This window comes from Leiobunum rupestre, chromosome 11, assembly GCF_980474605.1.
Source record: "Leiobunum rupestre chromosome 11, qqLeiRupe1.1.hap1, whole genome shotgun sequence".
Lineage (NCBI taxonomy): Eukaryota > Metazoa > Arthropoda > Arachnida > Opiliones > Sclerosomatidae > Leiobunum > Leiobunum rupestre.
The window spans coordinates 46,755,426-46,775,561 of record NC_143394.1 but is presented as its reverse complement, the minus strand read 5'-3'; the positions used below and the strand labels follow the sequence as shown (position 1 = coordinate 46,775,561).

The 20,136-nt window shown below is 37.0% G+C and overlaps 1 protein-coding gene across 1 annotated transcript; it reads right to left on the bottom strand.

The window, feature by feature from the left end:
• Window positions 1–4,077: 4,077 nt before the first annotated feature.
• LOC149923053 (ferric reductase 1-like) lies at window positions 4,078–9,553 on the bottom strand. Its single transcript, XM_090162410.1, has 14 exons — window positions 9,479–9,553; window positions 6,904–7,133; window positions 6,690–6,832; window positions 6,534–6,625; window positions 6,039–6,465; window positions 5,867–5,971; window positions 5,647–5,809; window positions 5,459–5,566; window positions 5,278–5,393; window positions 5,113–5,199; window positions 4,992–5,051; window positions 4,831–4,930; window positions 4,540–4,745; window positions 4,078–4,479 (listed from the first exon to the last, which is right to left on the bottom strand). The coding sequence occupies exons 2-14, from the start codon at window positions 7,106–7,108 to the stop codon at window positions 4,387–4,389; spliced, it is 1,905 nt and encodes a 634-aa protein (XP_090018536.1). The 5' UTR covers window positions 7,109–7,133; window positions 9,479–9,553; the 3' UTR covers window positions 4,078–4,386.
• Between the last annotated feature and the right edge of the window lie 10,583 nt (window positions 9,554–20,136).

Sequence of the window (20,136 nt, the reverse complement as noted above, 5' to 3'; positions counted from 1 at the left end):
GGACTCCATTTTATGATCGGAGCAAAATAATTGATATTTCAACTAATTTTGGACGTTAAAGTCGTGTTTTGTTTAACCTTCGAGCTGTAAACGTGTTGACTTCAAGATAAGGACAGGAACAATCTATATTGGCCAATTCGTTATGCCCAACCATATTGTACGAGATACCATCGCCACCAACATAAATTCTGTGTTCCGCTGTTCCGAAACGTCAACAACGTCGCTCAGATTCTTCCACGGCTCCAACCGGACTCTGCCACTTCGATAAAGTTTCCGCAGTTCAACTGAACATTTCGGGATGAACTTTGTTAAGTAATGGTTGCAACCTAGATTTTACATTTCGTCAATGCCGCGAGCACTGGCCAGTTGCTTAGTTTGATAATATTTCATTTAGTTTAATTAGTGTTTGGTAGTTTTAAGTTAGCTTAAATGTTTGGTTAGGATATTGAGTTTAAATTAAACAATTAGTGTTTGGCAATCTAACAACTGGCTTAATACGTTTAATAACAAATTTCTCCTAGACACCAATTTAATACTGAGGACCCTCGCTAACCCCACCATATCACGTTACGCGAGTAGTCCCGGGCGTATTCAGTCATTATTATTAATTGTAGACGGGTACCTTAGGGGTTCGCTTAAGTCGATTGTCCCTAGGTTGAGATCTCCAACATTCGACACCCGCGCTACACAGGTTTAACAAAGCTAGGAGTGTTTGGTGCTAGTTACCTAAGAACGAGTTTTAGCAGACGATTTTGGGATTTAAGTGAACGCTTATAATAATAAATGTAACGTTCCACCCAGTAGCATAGCCGGGGTTTAATTTCGGAGGGGGCACACAATGGAAACAAATAAAATACATAAATTGTATATACACGTGCCACCTGTGCCCCCTAACTACGCCACTGGTTCCAACTGAATAGTTTATTATTATTTGGTAAAAGTAAGAGTCTACTTTTACCTTTAAAATATATTTTAAATATATATATCCAGACAGCCATTTCGAGAAAAAGTTTTGAACCTGACTCGAACTAGCGGAAGGTATCCACCTAAAAATAACTGAAATTTCAATGACCGAAGTCTGACTATGTTAGATAAATTAAATTAATCCACCCCTCGAAAACATGTGGTATGAAATTGCAGGAGTGACATGTAGACGTAGTTTTATTGTCTAGGTGGTTTCTTTTCGCCTGTTCACGGACTAAAAGTGTACTCTTTTTACCCTAAAACGTTTCATTAGCCTCTCCCGGGGATGGGAATTCCTCCGCCCCATAAACTATTCGCTTGTTCCGGAGCAGTGTTGGAAATAAGGCGGTGGCGTCGGTCAAAGACCAGTTTATTTTGGGCTATGACCAGTAAATTAAATAGAATCTGGGGGTTCACTGGTCATAATGGCCAGTTTATTTTTAATTAAAATTATAATTCTATACCGAATAGAGAAAATGATAAAAGCGTTGTGCTCTCAGTTTCTCACAGCCAATGAAATTGTGGATTTTGACTCCTAAATTGAGCGTATTTCGTGGCATCTGGCAGAAATACAATTTGACGTTCTTCCGCTACAATCAGTCAAATTCGTCGAACCATAAGCCAACCATAAGGTCCCCATAAGCAAAGGTCTAGGCCAAATTTTTGACGATTACGTACATACCCGTTATTAAGAGGTAAGTATTCAAAATCTACACCTCCCAGTGGCCACATCCTCAACTAGGCATTTCCCCAAATGAACTTCGCGCGTTGCATGATGAATGCGCAGAAGCCGTGCGCGAACGTTTTTAAACATAGAACCTACCGCGAGAAATCTCCAGCGCGAGCCCTTAGCACCGTAGCCAAGGCTTATTCGCAATTTTATCGTTTTCAAACTTAAAATTAACACTTATCGTTGCAAAATGATTCATCAGAACCTAAAAATGACTTTTAGAAATAAGTGAAATTATTTTCGAAGGTATTTATTTTTAAAATTTGAGATTTTGTGGAATTTATCAACCCGAGCGTGGCTGCTCTCCCAAAGATAATTTAAACTCGTACCCTAGATTCGAAATCACTCTTTCGTGCGTTGCCGATAGCGTTTACCCACTTCCCGCTGGAACTCAGAAAAAATTCGCTCCATGGTTTGCACCTTACCGCAACCGATGGAGCCCGATTTTTCTGAGGTCACGTGCCGGAAAAGGGTAAACGCTTCGTAACAAAACCGACAAACCGTCAATGGGAAAGCTCTCAGTATTCGAATCTAGGGTACGAGTTTAAATTATCTTTGGCTCTACCAAGTAAGAGAATATTTTAGATGTAGAAATTTTGAAAACGAAGATGGCACTACTACCCTATCGTTGTACGTTAATTTTCTTATCTCCAGGACAACGCCGTTAACGCCCCTATGCTAGACCAGTGGTTCCCAATTTTTTTTGCTATGGAACCCTAAATTATCCACCTAATTCTGGCGGAACCCCAACTCATTTTTTTTACTCATCTTAAACTCTTGACACAAACAAAGATGGCCGCGCTGCGAATTCTCGGAACCCCTGTGACCCTTTTACGGAACCCCAGGGTTCCGCGGAACACCTTTTGGGAACCGCTGTGCTAGACCTTTACTTATGGGGAATATGTTTAAGAAAATAAGCAAAGAAGACATTTCAATTTCTTTATGACTTTTAGAATAAAAAAGAAGGTCAAAAAGGTAAAGCGGTTTCTATTCGAAGAACAAGAAGATGATGAAATATTTTTTAAAAATGTGATAAATATCAAAGCTCTTTGTGATAAATAATAGCTATTAACAATTCACTTTCAAAGGCAAAATAAAAGGGGGGGAGAGGTGGGGCAGAAAAGGGTGGTCATGACCAGTAAATTTAATTTTAAGTAGGGGATATAGTGGTCACATTGACCAGTACTTCTAAAAAGCTTATTTCCAACACTGTTCCGGAGTATTAGGGCTACTCTTTTTACTCCTTCTGAAAAGGAGGTGTAAAGGAGTAAATCGGATTTTGTCGTCTGCTAGCCAGAAATTATCTGCTAAAAAGGCCACAGGCAGCCATTTTGGAAAAACGTTTTACTCATAGCGTTTTCCATTGGGAACCTCCGAGTGTGATCCGGATTTGTTGAATGACGTCACTGCTCTCTGTAGGAGGCGCTCGGAGGATTCGCCCTGGTAGCTCCCAATGAAATACGAAATGTTTTCGTAGCACTCTTTTGTTTCCCTCCGACTCTTGAGTTGGGGCAGCCGGGAGCACTCCGGGAGCACTCCGGGAGGGAGTACCTTGGTCAATGGAAGACGATCCTCCCTCTCGTAGTTGCCCCTTTTTTCCCAATGGAATACGATTTTGATTTTGGAGCACTCCGGGAGTGCTCGGAGGTTCCCAATGGAAAACGCTATTAGACTCGAACTATTCGCCACAACAGAATCTGAGTAAAATGACGTCATAGCGTTACTCTTCTTACCATACTCCGAAATCCCGGAACAATCGAAAAGAAACCACCTAATGGCGTTTTCCATTGGAGTCCTCTGAGCGCTCCTGGAGCGCTCCTAAATATAAAACGTGTTCCATTGGGACAAAAAGGGCAACTCCAAAAAGGAGGCACGTCTTCCATTGGTACTGTTGCTCCCTCGCGGATTGATCCGAGCTGCCCCTACTCGAGGGACGGGGCAACCAAAAAAGAGCAATTTTTAAGCAAAGTGACTCCGAGAAAAATTCGTATTCCATTGGGAGGGCTGGAAGTCTAGTCCTCTGAGCACCTAGCGGAGTTCTCCGTGGTAGAGCGATGACGTAGAAGGCAAATCCGGATCACGCTCGGAGCAGTCCCAATGGAAAACGCCATAATTTACACTCAAGTTTTCGAGGGGTGGCTTAACCTTACATGTCTATTAATAGTTTCCTTTTCCCAGTACTTTTTAAATATAGCAGTGTATATTCCTAAGCCCCTATATATAATATTGTGAAATTTTAAATCATTAATTCATATTTTTTTACATTAAATATTTCACCAACGTGTTTGCAATACTCCGAATTTTGTTCCCCAAAAATTATAAAAATGGGTTTACGACACCCCTAAAAGCGCCAAAGACGTCTAGCATAAATTAAATTCTAGCAATTAGGAAATATGGAGGGAAGTTCTTTATTTCATTATGTACAAAAGCATCTAGTTTATTCGGGTAAAATTCATGAAATCATAAATTTTCCATAATCATTGATTTACTAACCATCACAAACATTATTTCGCGTGAATAAAAAAAACATTAAAAAACGATGTACAAAATGGTTTAAAATATATTTTGTTGGCCTCGTGCGTTCACTATAATTTGACTTAACCAAAACCGACACTGCAATCAAAGTACATTTGATTTCATTATGTTATACCTTAAACTCAAACTAACTCTTGCAACACTTAAAATACCGTTCATCACTGTAGACATATCATCAGTACTAATGCAGTGACTAAACCCGCATTGACTGTTATATAGATTCCCAACATGAATCTTCTGAAGCCACTTCCCTGTAATTTAACGACAGAAAACTTAGTTTCACATTTCAACTTATTAAGCGAAGTCTTTACCGGTGAATCCTTTGTGAATTCCATTCCCTTCTGATTCAGATCTCTCATTTGAATATCGTGACTTCCTTTTTTATCCATGAAAAATGAATGAATTTGCATGATGATATGGAATAAAACATGGAAGGCTACGAAGGCACTCAGAACCCAGTAGAATCCAAAGGGTAAACTGACGGCCGACAGCTCAAATGCGAAGAACATGGTTACAACTGCAAAGGGATGAAGATAATTCTAGTTATGTAGCAAGGTTATACCCAACATTTAACTTAAAAAATATAAACAATAATTGCTTACTTCCAAGAATTTGAGCCGCATTTCCAACGAACCAATGCAACCAATTGAAAATGTATCGATTTGAACTTGTGGGTTTTGGACGGAAAAAGGCCATAATTGGCTGCAAAATAAAGAGATGAACGTTGTTTATCAAGTATTCAATTTGAGTAACAAAATCTTACTTGTAAGACTCCTAGACCAGTGCAAACACAGCCAATTATAGGATGTGGATTCGGGGCAACCTGTTTACCAAAATTTTAGGTTAAGTTTTAGATGTAGGGAAAATTATATTAAAATATGTACTTGACTCCAGCCATCCACATGCAAAAATATCACTACGAAGGCTGCTATGATTAATCCCACTGCTAGTAACATTAAACTTCTGTGACACTGCAATAAATGTTTTGGTTTGTGTATGGTAACTTGTTTTATTCAACTTTTGATTAAGAAGACCCCTAAAGTACTTACGAAGAACCACACTTTGTCCTTGCATATTTTGCTATCCTCCCAGACTGCCTTGTAATGTCTGGCTAACAGTACTCCAATGCTGACTAACCCAACCCAAGCGACTACCATAAAAGCACCTACAAAATATTAAAATTCTTATTTGTAATTTCATTAAATGATAAATTGTGTAGTGCCATCATACCGTGAATTTTAACGAGGTAGTTTGGTTTTCCTGCAACGACTTCGATAGTTGTTAAATTTACTTGGTTTTGGGACTGGAGATATAGTTTATGCTTAATTTTTTCCCCAGCTAGAAATTAATTTTTGCGTTTTAATGATTCAAAGTTGTAAAAGGTTATTAAAGTAATAGCGAGTAGTCGTTCATCTTACCTGGGCTTCGTTTGACTAGTCCTTTGGCTAACATAAGGAAATAGTTGTTTTCAGCAATATTAAAGGTAACTCCTTCAATATTGGTCAACAACTGTCTCTTCCATCTGCAAGTTAAAATTCCACCCGAGTATTCCACAGACGCCATGTTCATTCCCAGCAATGGCTGAAGAACATCGTATTAGTTTCCGTTTTAAAGATCTATTTTGTAAAATATACTTACATTTCCCAAAACCTTGTTACGTTTCGAATTAATTTCATTCCAACTTTGTCTAATCGCGGCTTGCGAGCCATCGGTAGTCAAACATTCGGTTACACTATCTCCTCCCTAATAATTATGACCGAAGTAGGTTAGTAATGTGGTTACTTATTGCGGTGAAGTTTAAATTTCCCACCATTTTCTTGTCCTCCGATAGACCAACAGCGATCCACCAATCGGAGATGTTATCCAAAGCGGCGGTTAATTCGAAAGCGATCCCGTCACGTAGTGGGGTGTACATAAGCAAAACCTCGCAATTTCTTCTTTCGGCGCACAGAGTGGGCATGCCAAAGCAGCCTTTGGTCTTTCCGCAAACTTCGTAAGTGCCGTATTCTTCGGGGATTTCGTTGGCGATGTCCGAGGATGTCGTTGCGGTTGTTGTCCTAGTTGGTGTTCTTGTTGGTGCTCTCGCTGTTGTTCCTCTGGTTGGGATGGCCTCTTTTTGGGGTATTTTCTGCGTAGTTGGTTGTTCTCGTTCGGTCGTAGGAGAGCCCCCTTTGACCGACATGGGCACGGTTTCTAAGTTCGTCCAGAAAACGTCGAACGATCTAGCCACGGTCGCTCTATAGTCGAGGTAAGAAAAGAGTTTCAAAATTGTTGATAGACGGATAAGGATTTACTTCATGAATACCTGAATACGGCGCGGCCTTCGAAATTCGGAGGGGGGGTCCATACGGTGGTTAGGTTTTCTTTTTTGGCTTGATTGGAGTGGGTTAGAGAGTCCTAAGTATGAAATATATAATTTTAATTTGCCTCGGTCATTAACTAGGACGTAATTATGATTTACTTGTTTCTGCCCGGCGCAATTGACACCTTTCGTGTTAGGAATGACCGAGAAGGATCCGGGAAGAATGATTTTCTTGTCCTCAGCGTTTCTGGCTTGCAGGAAAAATCCTTCGTAAGGATCTCCTCCGACATTCATAATGGTCACTATAATTAACCAACGAATAATGATAAATCGGACATTACCTTAATGCCATCGACCTTCTTTTCGTACGTACCAACGACCACGTCTCTGTTCTTCTCCGTGCCCTTGCTAACACTTAGGGAATAGGGTGAGTCGGCATCTTGGGCGTCGATGCCGTGGCCGGGGAACATGGAATCGCAGGAACTGGATGGTGCGCCGCTACCATAGCCTTCGATATATCTCGAAGTACTTAGTAGAAGAAGTGCCGTCGTTGCCAGAATAATTTGGGGGTAACCCATCTCGGACCGTCCGGATCTGGCGGTTCTGAAAATGAATGTGAATCTTTTTAGTACTCCCAAACGAATGTTTTCGAACCGAACAGTGAATTGTCAAAATTTTCAAGTTTCAAAATAATAATAAACCTTTAGCGTTGCTAATAGCGCTTAAAATAAAAGTGAAGAATTTACATTTCTTGAATAAATTTGTGGATAAATGATTAGGTTTTTTAATTAACGTCTTTTTTGTAATAATTATCCATAGTGGGCATGTCCATCGTCAAAATAGGGGTAAAAAATACCTACTATTATTTATTCTTTTTTTATCGTATACTTTCAGTAAAAATAATATTTTAATTTTTATCTCTTATTACTCGTATTTTTAGACATGCAAACACCATTTTATTTAATTCACGAAACTGGTCACAATAGTAATGAACACTTAAACTAAACTAGAGAAAGGGAAGTCAACAATCCTAGAGTCAACCGTATTTATCAAGCCTACTTTCAATGTACGTTTAAGCCCAATTTTCCTGCTGTTTTGTAAGACTCCAAGTATACTCATATTCTTCTTTTTGTAAACACATTTCCCTTTAAAACTAACCTAACGATAACAGGATTGGTATGGCGGTAAATTCTGGCCTTATCCCAATTGTACATGTTGACCCCTTTCTCTTAGCTAAGGCCTGAAGTATATAAAATCGATCTTACGAGAAATGTATCCACCAAAGATGTTAAAATGAAACTTTAGTAGGCTCGAACCAGATTTCAATGGGAGCCATTTTCCCGCCAAACCGCGGAAGAATACCGCGCATCACGGATCAAAATTTACCGAGTGTATTAAAAAAAGTAGATTACACTGCTTACCTATTTATAAACCATGTTATAGTTTTAGATAGTAAGTATTTCGCCATGCACTTTTATTTTCCAAAACTATTTTAAAAAGTCAGAGGAAGCCCGCGAAGGTTCGTGTTTCAAGTTAATAACACTAACAGTATATGGAGATGGACACTTATCTCTAAATGAAATATTATATACTTCTGCTAAAGTTTAGTGTTTTCCGATTTAAAAAAAAAAGGCCTTGATAAGCCGCTAAACTATCTTTCGAATCTTTTCGACTCGACGTATTGGGACTTAGTTGCAGGTATTGGAATGCTCGCTTTGGAAAGTTAAGCGCTTATGGCAAGCCAAGGTCATTCGCGCTAGGTCCTAGGTCAACCCGGGGAAGCATCGATAGCGAAAGAAACAAGCGTACTTCAAATAGAGACTGTCCTAGGTGCCTGGCATGGTAATTACGCGTTGAGATAAATATTTGCTGCCAAGACAACTTAGACAAGTCACAGCTAAACTCTTATTTAACCTGATTTCATTATCCTGTGTAAATTTTAATGTATATACTCTTTGATCTCATTGTTTTATAAATTTACCTTGCAAACTACTGTACAGCCCTCTGGCGTGATGGGCATCGCCTTTTGCCGGAATAAAATACTTTAGAACTTTAGAACATTCTTTATTTAACATTTTGATCTTTATTGTAAATGTTACGGCTAAAACAGCACCAAATGTAAGATTTGTAAGATGTCTGTCACTTTAAAAAAGAACAATTCTTGCGTCGTTGTCAATCACAATAATTTGTTGAAAGTAAAATAATATTATTTTGTAGATACTTTGGATGGGTCTTCCGGATGAGTCATCAAAGATATCAGCAAAATAATGTTAAATCATTTCATCGGGAACTGTTGGGAGGATTATGGTTGACAGCGAACCCGTCGCTCTCTTGCCCCAAATACCGTCCCCGTTATCCAGAGATTTTTACAGGCGTTTTTAGACATAATCCTATCTCTTTAAGTCTAAAAGTTTCGTAATTAAAATTAATCTAAATTAATATGTTGGAAAGAGTATTGTTAGGAATCTAATTTTAGTTAAAAAATGTGTCTACATTGAGTATTTTCTTCGCTAAAGCAGTGAGTACTCAAAATGAACAAAAGTAAAATGTTCTCGCTTTCAAATTTCGAGCATAAAACTTTGTTATAAGAGATCTCATTACATTCCGCGATTCCCAAGCCAGAACGCTCGTTAAATCAACGCGTCATTTTGTAAATAAAATTAACAACGTAAGTCGACCGTATGAATTAAACGATAAACGAGGAGCAAAAGCAAAAGGAACGATGCCAACATACCCGCGGAACTCCGCTTCGAAAGGCGTCGTAACTAGGAATAAGTCAAAGACCCGACAACATACCAAACAAAACTACACAATAGTCTATACGACGTACAATCCCCAGTAGAGTACCGACAAACAGCTCTTTAAACAAAGATCAATAAGAGTCCTACCAGACCTACCACACTATAAATTTATATTTCGTACGTAGACCTATAATGAAAGTCTCTTACGTTTTTGGTTCCGGGAAGTGGGCAGTTGGTAAACATTTAGTATTCAGAGCCGCCGACCCCGTTTGGAAAAGGCTGGCAAGTACATTCTACGAGCTTGCCGTTGTATAAGCCTTCGAGCGCTTCTATCACCATACCCACGCAGATACCGAGAACAATGTAGATATATAACAGTAGCATTAAATAATTTCTTAGAAAGAAAAGCGAAAAAAAAAACGTGTCCGCTAAATCGCGTTTCGTTTTGGTACTCAATCCACGAAACGGATTAAACTTTTTCTTTATATAGTCGGTCAGTTACTTCCTAGTTTTGACCGGACGTCGATCGATTGGTCAGGTGGAGTGGGGAAAAAACGGGACCAAACTCTCTCTAACCGTTTTGTTTCTATTCCGGAAGCCGCGAGAAACCTGGTCAGAGTTGAGTGACCCACAAACGATAGTAACCTAGCTAGATTACGGCGATTCTAACGATTTCCAGGTGCAACTGATTGCGCGGTCAAGGCGAAGGCTGAAGGTGCAGGCTGCGCCTTCGTTATTTAGCCGACTTTGAACTTGGCTGATTTGATCAGTTTGCAATCCTTATTATATACCTTGCTTGTTTTTGTAAACACGCTTTGGACATTGGCTAAGAAACTACATTCGTATAGCTGTATACCACTATATTTCGTTTGATTCGGATATTATCTGGGTTAATCATTCCTTTTTTTTTCATTTATATATGATTCTGAGATTATTTTTAAAGATTATTTTCCCTACAAACGTTTTTCTAGAAATTCTTTAGAGCTGTATAGATATTTTGTAAGGCACTATATCTTTTAGAATACTCTATAGAAATTATAAATAATCAATTATAACTATAAATACTTACTAGTCTTTACAATATTCTATAGAAATTCTATATATACCTGACAGGGATCTATATCCTTTAGAATTTTCCATAGAAAGTATATAGATACTTTTCTAGGTTCTATATCCTTTAGAATTTTCCATAGAAAGTATATAGATACTTTACGGGGTTTTATATCCTTTAGAATATTCTATAGAAAGTATATAGATACTTTACGGGGTTCTATATCCTTTAGAATATTCTATAGAAAGTATATAGATACTTTACGGGGTTCTATATCCTTTAGAATATTATATAGAAAGTATATAGATACTTTACGGGGTTCTATATCCTTTAGAATATTATATATAAATTATATAGATACTTTACGGGGCTCTATATCCTTGAGATTATTATATATAAATTATATAGATAATTTACGGGGCTCTATATCCTTTAGAATATTATATATAAATTATATAGATACTTTACGGGGCTCTATATCCTTTACAATATTTCATATAAATTATATAGATACTTTACGGGGCTCTATATCCTTTAGAATATTCTATATAAATTATAGATACTTTACGGGGCTCTATATCCTTTAGAATATTCTATATAAATTCTAAAGAATCCTTTAGGGCTCCATTGATACATCGTGGGGCTCAATAGTCTTTAGAATATTCTAAACATGTCTCTATAGATGAACGTTTTGTAAGAAAGCCGCTAGACTGATTCTAAAGGGTTTCTATAGACTACCTAAGTTTATTCTGAAAATTATAATTGTTCTTAAGTTTTTCAATAGCATATGCCTTTAAATGACCCACGCTTAAGATATATTATTTGGGTGGAGTGGTTAGCACTTTCGCCTCGCAGCAAGAGGAGCCGGGTTTGATCCCAGCTTGTGGCACTCCTTCTGCGTTGAGTTTGCAAGTTCTCTCCCCACTGGTTAAAGCCCACCCCCCACCCCCAAAGTTCTTCGGTTTCCCCTTCCATAAAAACTTGTAGAGGTTAACGGCAATAGTTAGTGTAGGGAGCTGTTGGTTCGCGTGGCATGAAGGGCTTGCCACCACCCTCCTACGAATTGTAACCCGGCCATCTGAATTAATGGCTTTAAAAGTCGCTTGATGACTTAGGTATTAGCCTAGCTAATTATTATTATTATTATATTCTATAGTAATTTTACAGAGTTAGTCTATAGAAAAAATAAGGAACCTCTTTTTAAAAGATTTCGTGCCACTTGAGAAAATTATTACGTTAAAATTATCCTATATATATATATATATATATATATATATTTAGGAAACAATTACACAAGCTGTCATACATAATCATAGTTAAAACACTAACAATGTAAGTGACGTATCTCATCGCATTTTTTCTTATCAAATAAACTATAAACATTGACAATTATATCTTCGTTAAGAAATGGATAGCAAAATGTAATACAATTTTCTATCTTTCTCTGGCTGGTATCACCCTGTATTTTTACGATAAAATAGATTTTAATCGACTTATCGATTTGACCTCGAGTGCCGTATAGCTCTTTTATCGCGAGCATTTCTACCGTATCTAGGCCAGATTAAAAGTAAACGTAAATATTACAAAATAAAAGACACTTTACCTTTTATCCTGTTATCTGTTAATGACAGACCGAGATCAGATTTTAATTTTCAACGAGTCAGTGTCGAATGGTCTGTTCCGCCTAAATATTTCCTACGTCGTTCATAATCACGGTCTTAAACGGAAATGTATCGCGGCTAGGCGCGATACATTTTAATTTCCTTTTAACGATGAGATCAGAGCCCGCGAAACTATATTAAAGTCAAGGTTCTCCACCGCCTATTTTCGGTCCCGTTTTATAATTCTTTTATTTAGAAGGACATATGAACATTTTGTTTCCGCTTGTTTGCGTAATTGTAAACCGTTTAATGATTTTACTTCGCGTCATTTCCAACATAAAAGATTAATTTATCAAATTATTAAAAAGACACCGATTTACGAGTTTCCCGTTTTAGTCCCTGGAATTAAAAGCCAGAATATGATTGGTCGAATCCGCTATAGTGAGGGTGGAGATACAACAAATCTGGCCCGAAATTTTCAATTGATAGTGACCCTTAAAGTATAATTGTAAAAATGATATTTATTTAGGGCACGGTGAATAGTCATTTGGTTATAATAATTATTGGAAATGTAACAAAGGTTTATTTATTACTCGTTATACTGACGAATAGTAAATTTTTTGGCTACTTATGTATAAAAATAAAAGATAATTTATAAAATTTTGTACAACTTTATTCACGTATAAGGTATTTTATTACCTAAATAAAGTTGTACAAAATTTTATAAATGTTCTTTTGAATGTTACTATTTAGCGCTATCAAAGGCGGGGAAATATAGTCCACTAAAGTGATTGGTTTAACATTTGGTTAACTATATTTCATGATACCATTATGTATTCAAACTGAGAAAGTAACACCGTTTTGCATATCTCCGTAATAATATCCTTGTTTTTTAATAACATGCCACAAATTTTACTAAAAATTTTACATTTTATTATGTTAATTAACATGTTTGTTTCCTTTATAAATATTTTGTGGGTCTTTTTATTTAACGATAAAAACCCAACAACGAAAGATGACTGTCATGCCATCTATGATTAGTTAATAAAGTTCTTTCAATCTATTAATAGGTATTTCTATAAAATACGGGAGGTCACGTATAAATCTTTCTACGTCACTAGCTATAGTTATTGAAGATAGAGTGCTCGCGCTAGAGTCGATAAAGATTACGGAATTTGAAGTCCACGTGCGAAACGAGCGTGTCAAAAAAGTACTAATAAGCTCAAGCTCGTGACGCAGATAATTACATTTTATACTTTTAATTTTTTACTTTTTTATAAATGCAAACAGCTTAATACACCCATAAGCGTAACTAACATAATAACATTAAGTATAACACGTCCTATTTTGTAATGCTGACACTCTCGCCTAGCTTTCACTTGGACTCACAACCTAACTCAGTAGTGTATTCTACTCCTTAGTAGACGTATATTTAACTTTGGGCATATTTAAACACTAGGGGGCTCTGTACTGAATTAAACATTAATTGCGCAATAACGGTCAAAATCAGTTCGATAATATTTTTTGCTAATTGGGATATGTTATGTTACTTACTCAAAGTAAAATAATACATGAATTTAGGTACCAAAGATTATGGTATGGTAAATATTCTAAGCCCATCTTGCTATTCGCGACCAAAAACGAGTCTAGGTGGCGTAACGGCGCTAGCTTCTCCGAGGTAGCGCCGATGGTTTAGCGTCTGCTACAGACAAATTAAAAAGTCATATTAAAATGCAAGTATCATTATTTATAAAGTCAATTTACTAGTAGCTTCTGCTTTAGCTGCTACCTATCTAGGTTTCAATTGCGAACCAAAGTGGGCGTAGCGATAGTTTTCGGTCGCGAATACTTTGTAGTGAAAGTTCGTCTGCTCGCGATTTTTCGTCACACTCAAACTACCTCTATCTATGTTTTCGTTTTGTAATTAGAAAGTAGCCGCCGAACATAACGCGGCGACAGAATATATGCGAAGATGGTAGACAGGCTTATTTATTTACTCCGACATTCTTAGGTACCTAAATACATTATTATTAACATTGGTTTAGCTTATACTATAAAGAGCAAGAATGTATGTATTTATATTTCAAATTGAGAATAGAGAGGTTAAGCCAGGACCAGAAAATGTCAATAAAACGTATTGAGGGAACTTGTAGAAGGCTGTACACACCAAGGTACGTCTACAATCTGTCGAGCTAATAATATCTATAGCGTTTAAATATATATATTGAATATTGCAATTTTCCTGCTCAACAAATCGAGTAAGTTGTTCCTTTTCTAGAAATGTGCGTTTTAGAAATCGTAAATCCGTAAATACTGGTTTAAATTGAAATGCTCCTAAGCCTTGTATATTATAGGGCGAAATCGGGCTACGAAGACACATTTAAAGTGAATATAACCTGCAAAGCAATCTTTATGGAAGACCCCTTCAATTTTTCAAATTACCCTGTACAAATGCGCCATATATTTCTAAAGCAAGAGCGGCCAGAGCTGCAAACGTTGGTGTGCCACGCCAAATACCTGAGGCTATATTCCCTTTAAAGTAAAGCAAGGTACACGAAAAAAAATGTTTGTCTTTAGACAATGCTCACAGTCATACATAAGGCGCGTTTTAGTATTGGTTAAACAAGTTTTTATTTTCGTCATGATCTCGGGTTTAGCAAATATTTCAAAAATGTGTTAAAAATCTATTGTAACTGTAAATGTTTTCATAAGGAGTTAAGGTGAAAGCACGCTTAACTGATTTTCAAGAAATTAATTTTGCGAACGTGTAGGTACTTCCGACGTTGTTGTTCAAAATTCTAGAGCGTCCTACTTAACCTCTCTATTCTTTGAATGAGCCAAGGGTTAAATTTGTGAATGTAGTTCATTTTTTGCGTCGTTTATCTCGCCCGTTTGTTTTAATGAAAGAACTAAATTGTTTAACTCGAAAAGAAACCCACTGTTTTCGTTTAAAGCAACTGTCGGCTCTATCATTGCCGTCAATATTATGATAAGTCCCTTGTTATTAGAGATGGCAATGAATCTATCGGATTCTTCGCAAAAACTACTTTACTGGAGAGCGTGGTGCCATCTATTAATTGCCAAGGAAGCTATAATTCAAAATGGTGAAACGATAACGTTGCCAGAGAACCATTGTAGAGTATTTTAATTAAACAGTGTGTCAGAATTTATAGCCCGGTGTACCTAGTAACAGAGACCATACCACCGGAGGCCTATCATCATAGTGCCCTACGCCAGCGTCCACCTAGCCCGGACAGTGGCCTTTAACCTAAATTTTATATATTAAAAACGAGTCAATCAACGCGAGGTATACTTTTATGTCCCGCCTTTTTGGGTAGAAATGTAGCTTAAGTATCTTGTTTTGATTTCGACGCTAGCGACATCTGTTGAAAAAAGAGCTACTTCACGTCGAGCCGACTCTTGCTTTAATAGGTGCTTCCATAAAATCCCCATCAAAGTCCAACATAGAGTTTGTGCTACCGCGACTGGACTTACAACTTATGTTTCGTTATACTGCCTAAGCTACTATCAAAGTTCTAGCAGCGGTTATCGGCGGGGGGCAAGGCAGTGTAATATGATTTTATATAAAGATCTATATCTCATTTTCCACGTAACTCACTTAGTTAATTCCGAAATGGTTTAATAATCACGATGTCATTGAAAAGTGTTGAAACTTGATAATCTTTTTAATTATTTTAATACTTTTTTTTCTATGTACTATAGAGGCCACCTTTAGATAAAGTTCAAAGGCGTTTGAAAAACGAGATTTGGTACTTGGAAAAAGCTTTTATTTGAAATGATGTTGCCGAAAGGGAAATATTTCGGGGGAATGTTTTAGGGTACGATAACCCGAAAGTGCGCGTTACCAACTACGCGTTGTGCAACATTCCTAGAATTTATTTACTCATTCTTCAACGGCATTAATGAGATCCTTTGCGTGGCACACCCAATGTTGAAAAGCGCTCTCTGGCGGGAAAAGAATAGCACTACCGGTGTTTGGCCTATTTAGACATATCATTAACGGGGGGAAATCAGTCGCCTGGTAATAAAATATTCCTTAAATTATTTATCCTTAGGGAGAATGACTTGTTGAGATTGTCCACAGCCATTCATGGTCTAGTTTTCCACCATCACGAAATAGGGGAAATCAAAACGTCATCGGCGCGCAGTGGCGTAGCCAGAAATTCGTCAAGGGGGGGGTCTAAGTATGTGAATGTTAAGAGGGGACATTGAGTGGAGAAGCGGGTGGAAATTTAGTACAGTCAAAGGTAGGCCCAAGGGGAGGGTCTGGACCCGGAACCCACCCCCCCCCCTTTGTCTACGCCACTGCCGGCGTGTGCTACAAAAGCTTCGGATGATGTCATTTTCAATCATATACCGGGTAGATGTGATTATTTTTTAAGGGAAGGAGTACACTGATAGACCGTCAGGCAGTGGCGTAAGCAAGATTTTGGTTTAAAACCCATAAAAAATTACACCCCCTGTCTAAACCCCTGCCGTGAGGTGGATTGGGATAAGCGCTTAAAATTACCCCTGATGTGGATTGGGATAAATAAACACTATTTGGTGTTACTTAAGAAAAACATAATCAAGGTAATACCATTTTCATTGTTTTCCAAGAAGGAATATCGTTATTAATACGGTAATAATATGTTTTAAAATTTCCTCTAAAACTCGAATGGAAATTTGGAAACGGCTTTCTATATAATTTCATTGAAATTTCAATATTTCGATTACGAAAAATGCATTAATGAAAAGGCTCGGTTTTCGGTGACTATACCTTTACCTTTTGGAGGATAAATTTCGTTTGAATATTGTTTATGCAAATCTAAGGGAAATGAGTTTTGTTGCGGGAAACCCTTTATTAACCTAATCACTCTCGTACGTGTACTAAAAAAAATTTAAATTTTATTGGGACAAGTTTATTAGACGAGGATACCCCATTTTCTGGCAAACCCGTTCATTTTATCGTGTCATTTAGTCGAGATAGATTCAGTTACTTTTGTAAAAATGGTCACTCTTCTAGAGATTTCTGAAAATATAGGTCGACACTATAGTTTTTACGAATTCATTCCGCGAGATTTTTCCATTCTCAAGCGTAATGAGCCCGTTACGAAAGTGAAAACGCTAGTTAGTTAGCAAGCACCCCTGCTAGACCATGACATACTTAAACACGCTGTGAATTGAAATTTATAAGCGCCCAGACCGCACCCAACCGGAAAAAATGAGATACTGTTGAATCATTGCCGCCTTCCCTATATAGTAATGGGTTTTTTTGTTGTTGAAAGAATCTGTGTTGGCCGAAGGATAGTGACCTAGGATTTCCTTATAATGTATCTTTAATCGGCATCTTTAACCAAATACACTGTGACCCCAAAATCAACCTCTGTAACTGGAAGGTTACATTTTTCAAATATTTTTTTAACCTATACGCTTGGTTTGTTTTTAAATTGACCATTTTTCAGCGTTTAAACTTTTTATTTTCTATAGCATATCCTCAATTTAAGATATTTTGTGAAAATATTTTACGTCATACTAGAATATTATTGTAATCATTCCGTATTTACCCCCCAAAGATGGTGTTAGTAGGTCTAGCCCTGTAAATTAGCCTTTCTCAGGGAACAGGTGCTCGGCGAATTAAATACTTTTACAGGTATTCGGTGAAGACGGTGTTAGTAAGCCTACCCCTGTAAAATGGCATTCTCACTGGGCACAGGTGCTCTGCAAGTCTAACACTTCTACAAATGATCCGCAAAGATGGTTTTAGTAGGCCTACCCCTGTAAACTAGCTATCTAATGGGCAGTAGGCTTTTATTGGGCACCAGTGTTACGCGGGTTGAATGCAGATTGTGCAGTAGTGATCGCTTTAGTATTCCAAACCCGACATACGCGAAAACAACCACCAAAATTTCCTGTATTGTAAAAAAATGTAATTAATATTCGTGATAGACGCTGCGTGAGAAAGTGCTTTTGCTATTGTATAATTTTGACCTTTGTGTTCTAACCTTAACGAACTTCGAATTTATTTTTACACGTTTGAAATATTTGACGTCAGTCAAGATTTCCGGAAATCTTCGAGGTTGGTCGTAGAATGATATTTTGTTCAAGATCTGGAGAATTTATTTTTTATTTATAAATCCTTGATAAAATTTACCCTTTTTTCAACGGTTTAGTCATAAAGGTTCCCTTCCGGTGACGCGCGGAGAGCGGAACAAATATTTGTATTCACAGAATTCCGCACATGGCCCAGAAGCAAGCTTGGAAATTAAATTTCGAAGGTTGACTTAACATTTCTGACTTAAAAAAAAGGCGCGTTCTTTGTAGCCTACGGTGTACGCTTAAGTTGAAAATTATTCGTAAAGATACCCCGATTGTCTGAGCATTCCGTTGAAACACGTCTTGTCTCACGACTCAGCCCTGTGGCGAAAAACCAGAACTTTCACTGACGGTTCGTTTCCTATAAATTCTTTCGTAAAATCTTAGTATCTAATTTATTTCTACATTTTATGGGTGTAATATGGGTAAAGTTTTCATTCGCTTAGACTAAATAGGACTGCCAGGTTACGTATTCGTTCCACTAAATTTGATTCCCCTATTGCAACGTGTGGTTTGTTTTGTGGCTTTAAATCTGAACGTAATCCCAAAGATTTTTTCTCCGAAATATTAATCTGGTTTAAATAATAACAGTGTCAACTGGGCCATAACTATAAAATGAACCCCTTTCGATTTTGTGATAACAATTTAACGTATTTTTTTGAGCTACATTTGAGGTGATTGCAAAAAAATTACGTCATTAACCGGATTTTTTTTTAAAATAATCTTTACGATCACTTTACAACGGGTAGCTGTTTTAATGCCAGTAATCATTTATTTAGTAATATTTAATTAATTACAATTCAAACGAGGAAGAATATTGACGTCCTTTTATACGAGCGAGACCTTGAATAGGATTTGCAAATTTTATTTTTCAATGTAGCCGTGCTCCATCAAAAATGATTAAAATTGCTTCGCAAGTAATTGTCTACGGTAAATAAATTACATTTAGCTTTTAGAATTTTATGAAGCTCTTTTAGTTATTTAGTTATTTTTTCTCCTTTTCCAAGTTTTAACAACACTGTAAAGTCACGCAGTCTTTCGAAAAATTATAAAACTCCTCAAATTCTTAAAATAGTTTTGACAATTTAAAATTCAATTGTTAAATAATCTGGATTCGCACGAAACTAGCTTCGAATCATGACATATATTTCATTAACTGATGAAGTATATAAAATTTCTTACGAGCGAAGATTTCCTATCCTCTTAATGTTAATCGATTTTCAAGTTTTAGATAGATACTTCACATCTAAGAGATATGTGCTTTAATTTCACAATCCACCTGATTCTTATTCTAAAGTACTTAATTATTTATTACGTTATATAAATAAGGGTTGAAAATTACCAGCCAAAATTTACTTTCGAATTGAATATTAAAATTACAGGCAATTAATATCACATCAAAACTATGTGATAAAAAGGACATTTATTTTTTAAACGCAAAGGAAAATAGAACTTATAAGAAAATGAGATGATATATAATGCTGTTAATAGGAAAAACGTTAAAGGAAATGAATCGAAGATTTATCGTCTTTTCCTCCACTTCAAGGCCAATACTTTGAATTCTTTCAATTTCGGCTCTAAAGTCTTTGCCTTAATTTCTTTTTTGAATTGAAATTTTTATGTCTTTACGGCGCGTACTTTAGACGACTTTCAAGGACTCAGGTAACAAACAACCGAATTAACTCTACACAGGTATATTTTAAAAATTAACACGGCGCGGGTGTCGGCAATTAGACAGTTTAAGCACCGGACTTTCGAACCTGAACGTCTATAAGTGATCACGAGGCGTTTCTATCCGTTAGAAACGCGTAGAGAGGCATTTTAGACGCCTATAAAGATTGAGACGCGTGGGGTTTTCACGTTTAATCAGTGCTACCACATGACTTTTTTATAACTTCAAAGGCAGTCGCCTAATGCTAATCGAGGGGTAAGACAGTCTCAGATAATCTGTACACCGAGTTCGTGCATTTAGCACTGTTAAAGGTACATATTTTCAATAGTTCGCGAGTTCCATTTAGTATTGTCAAAGGTACGGCAGTGTACACCGAGTTCGCAGAGTGTCTTACCCCTCGATGCTAACTGTAATGATGATACATTACAATATTTTGATTTTTCTT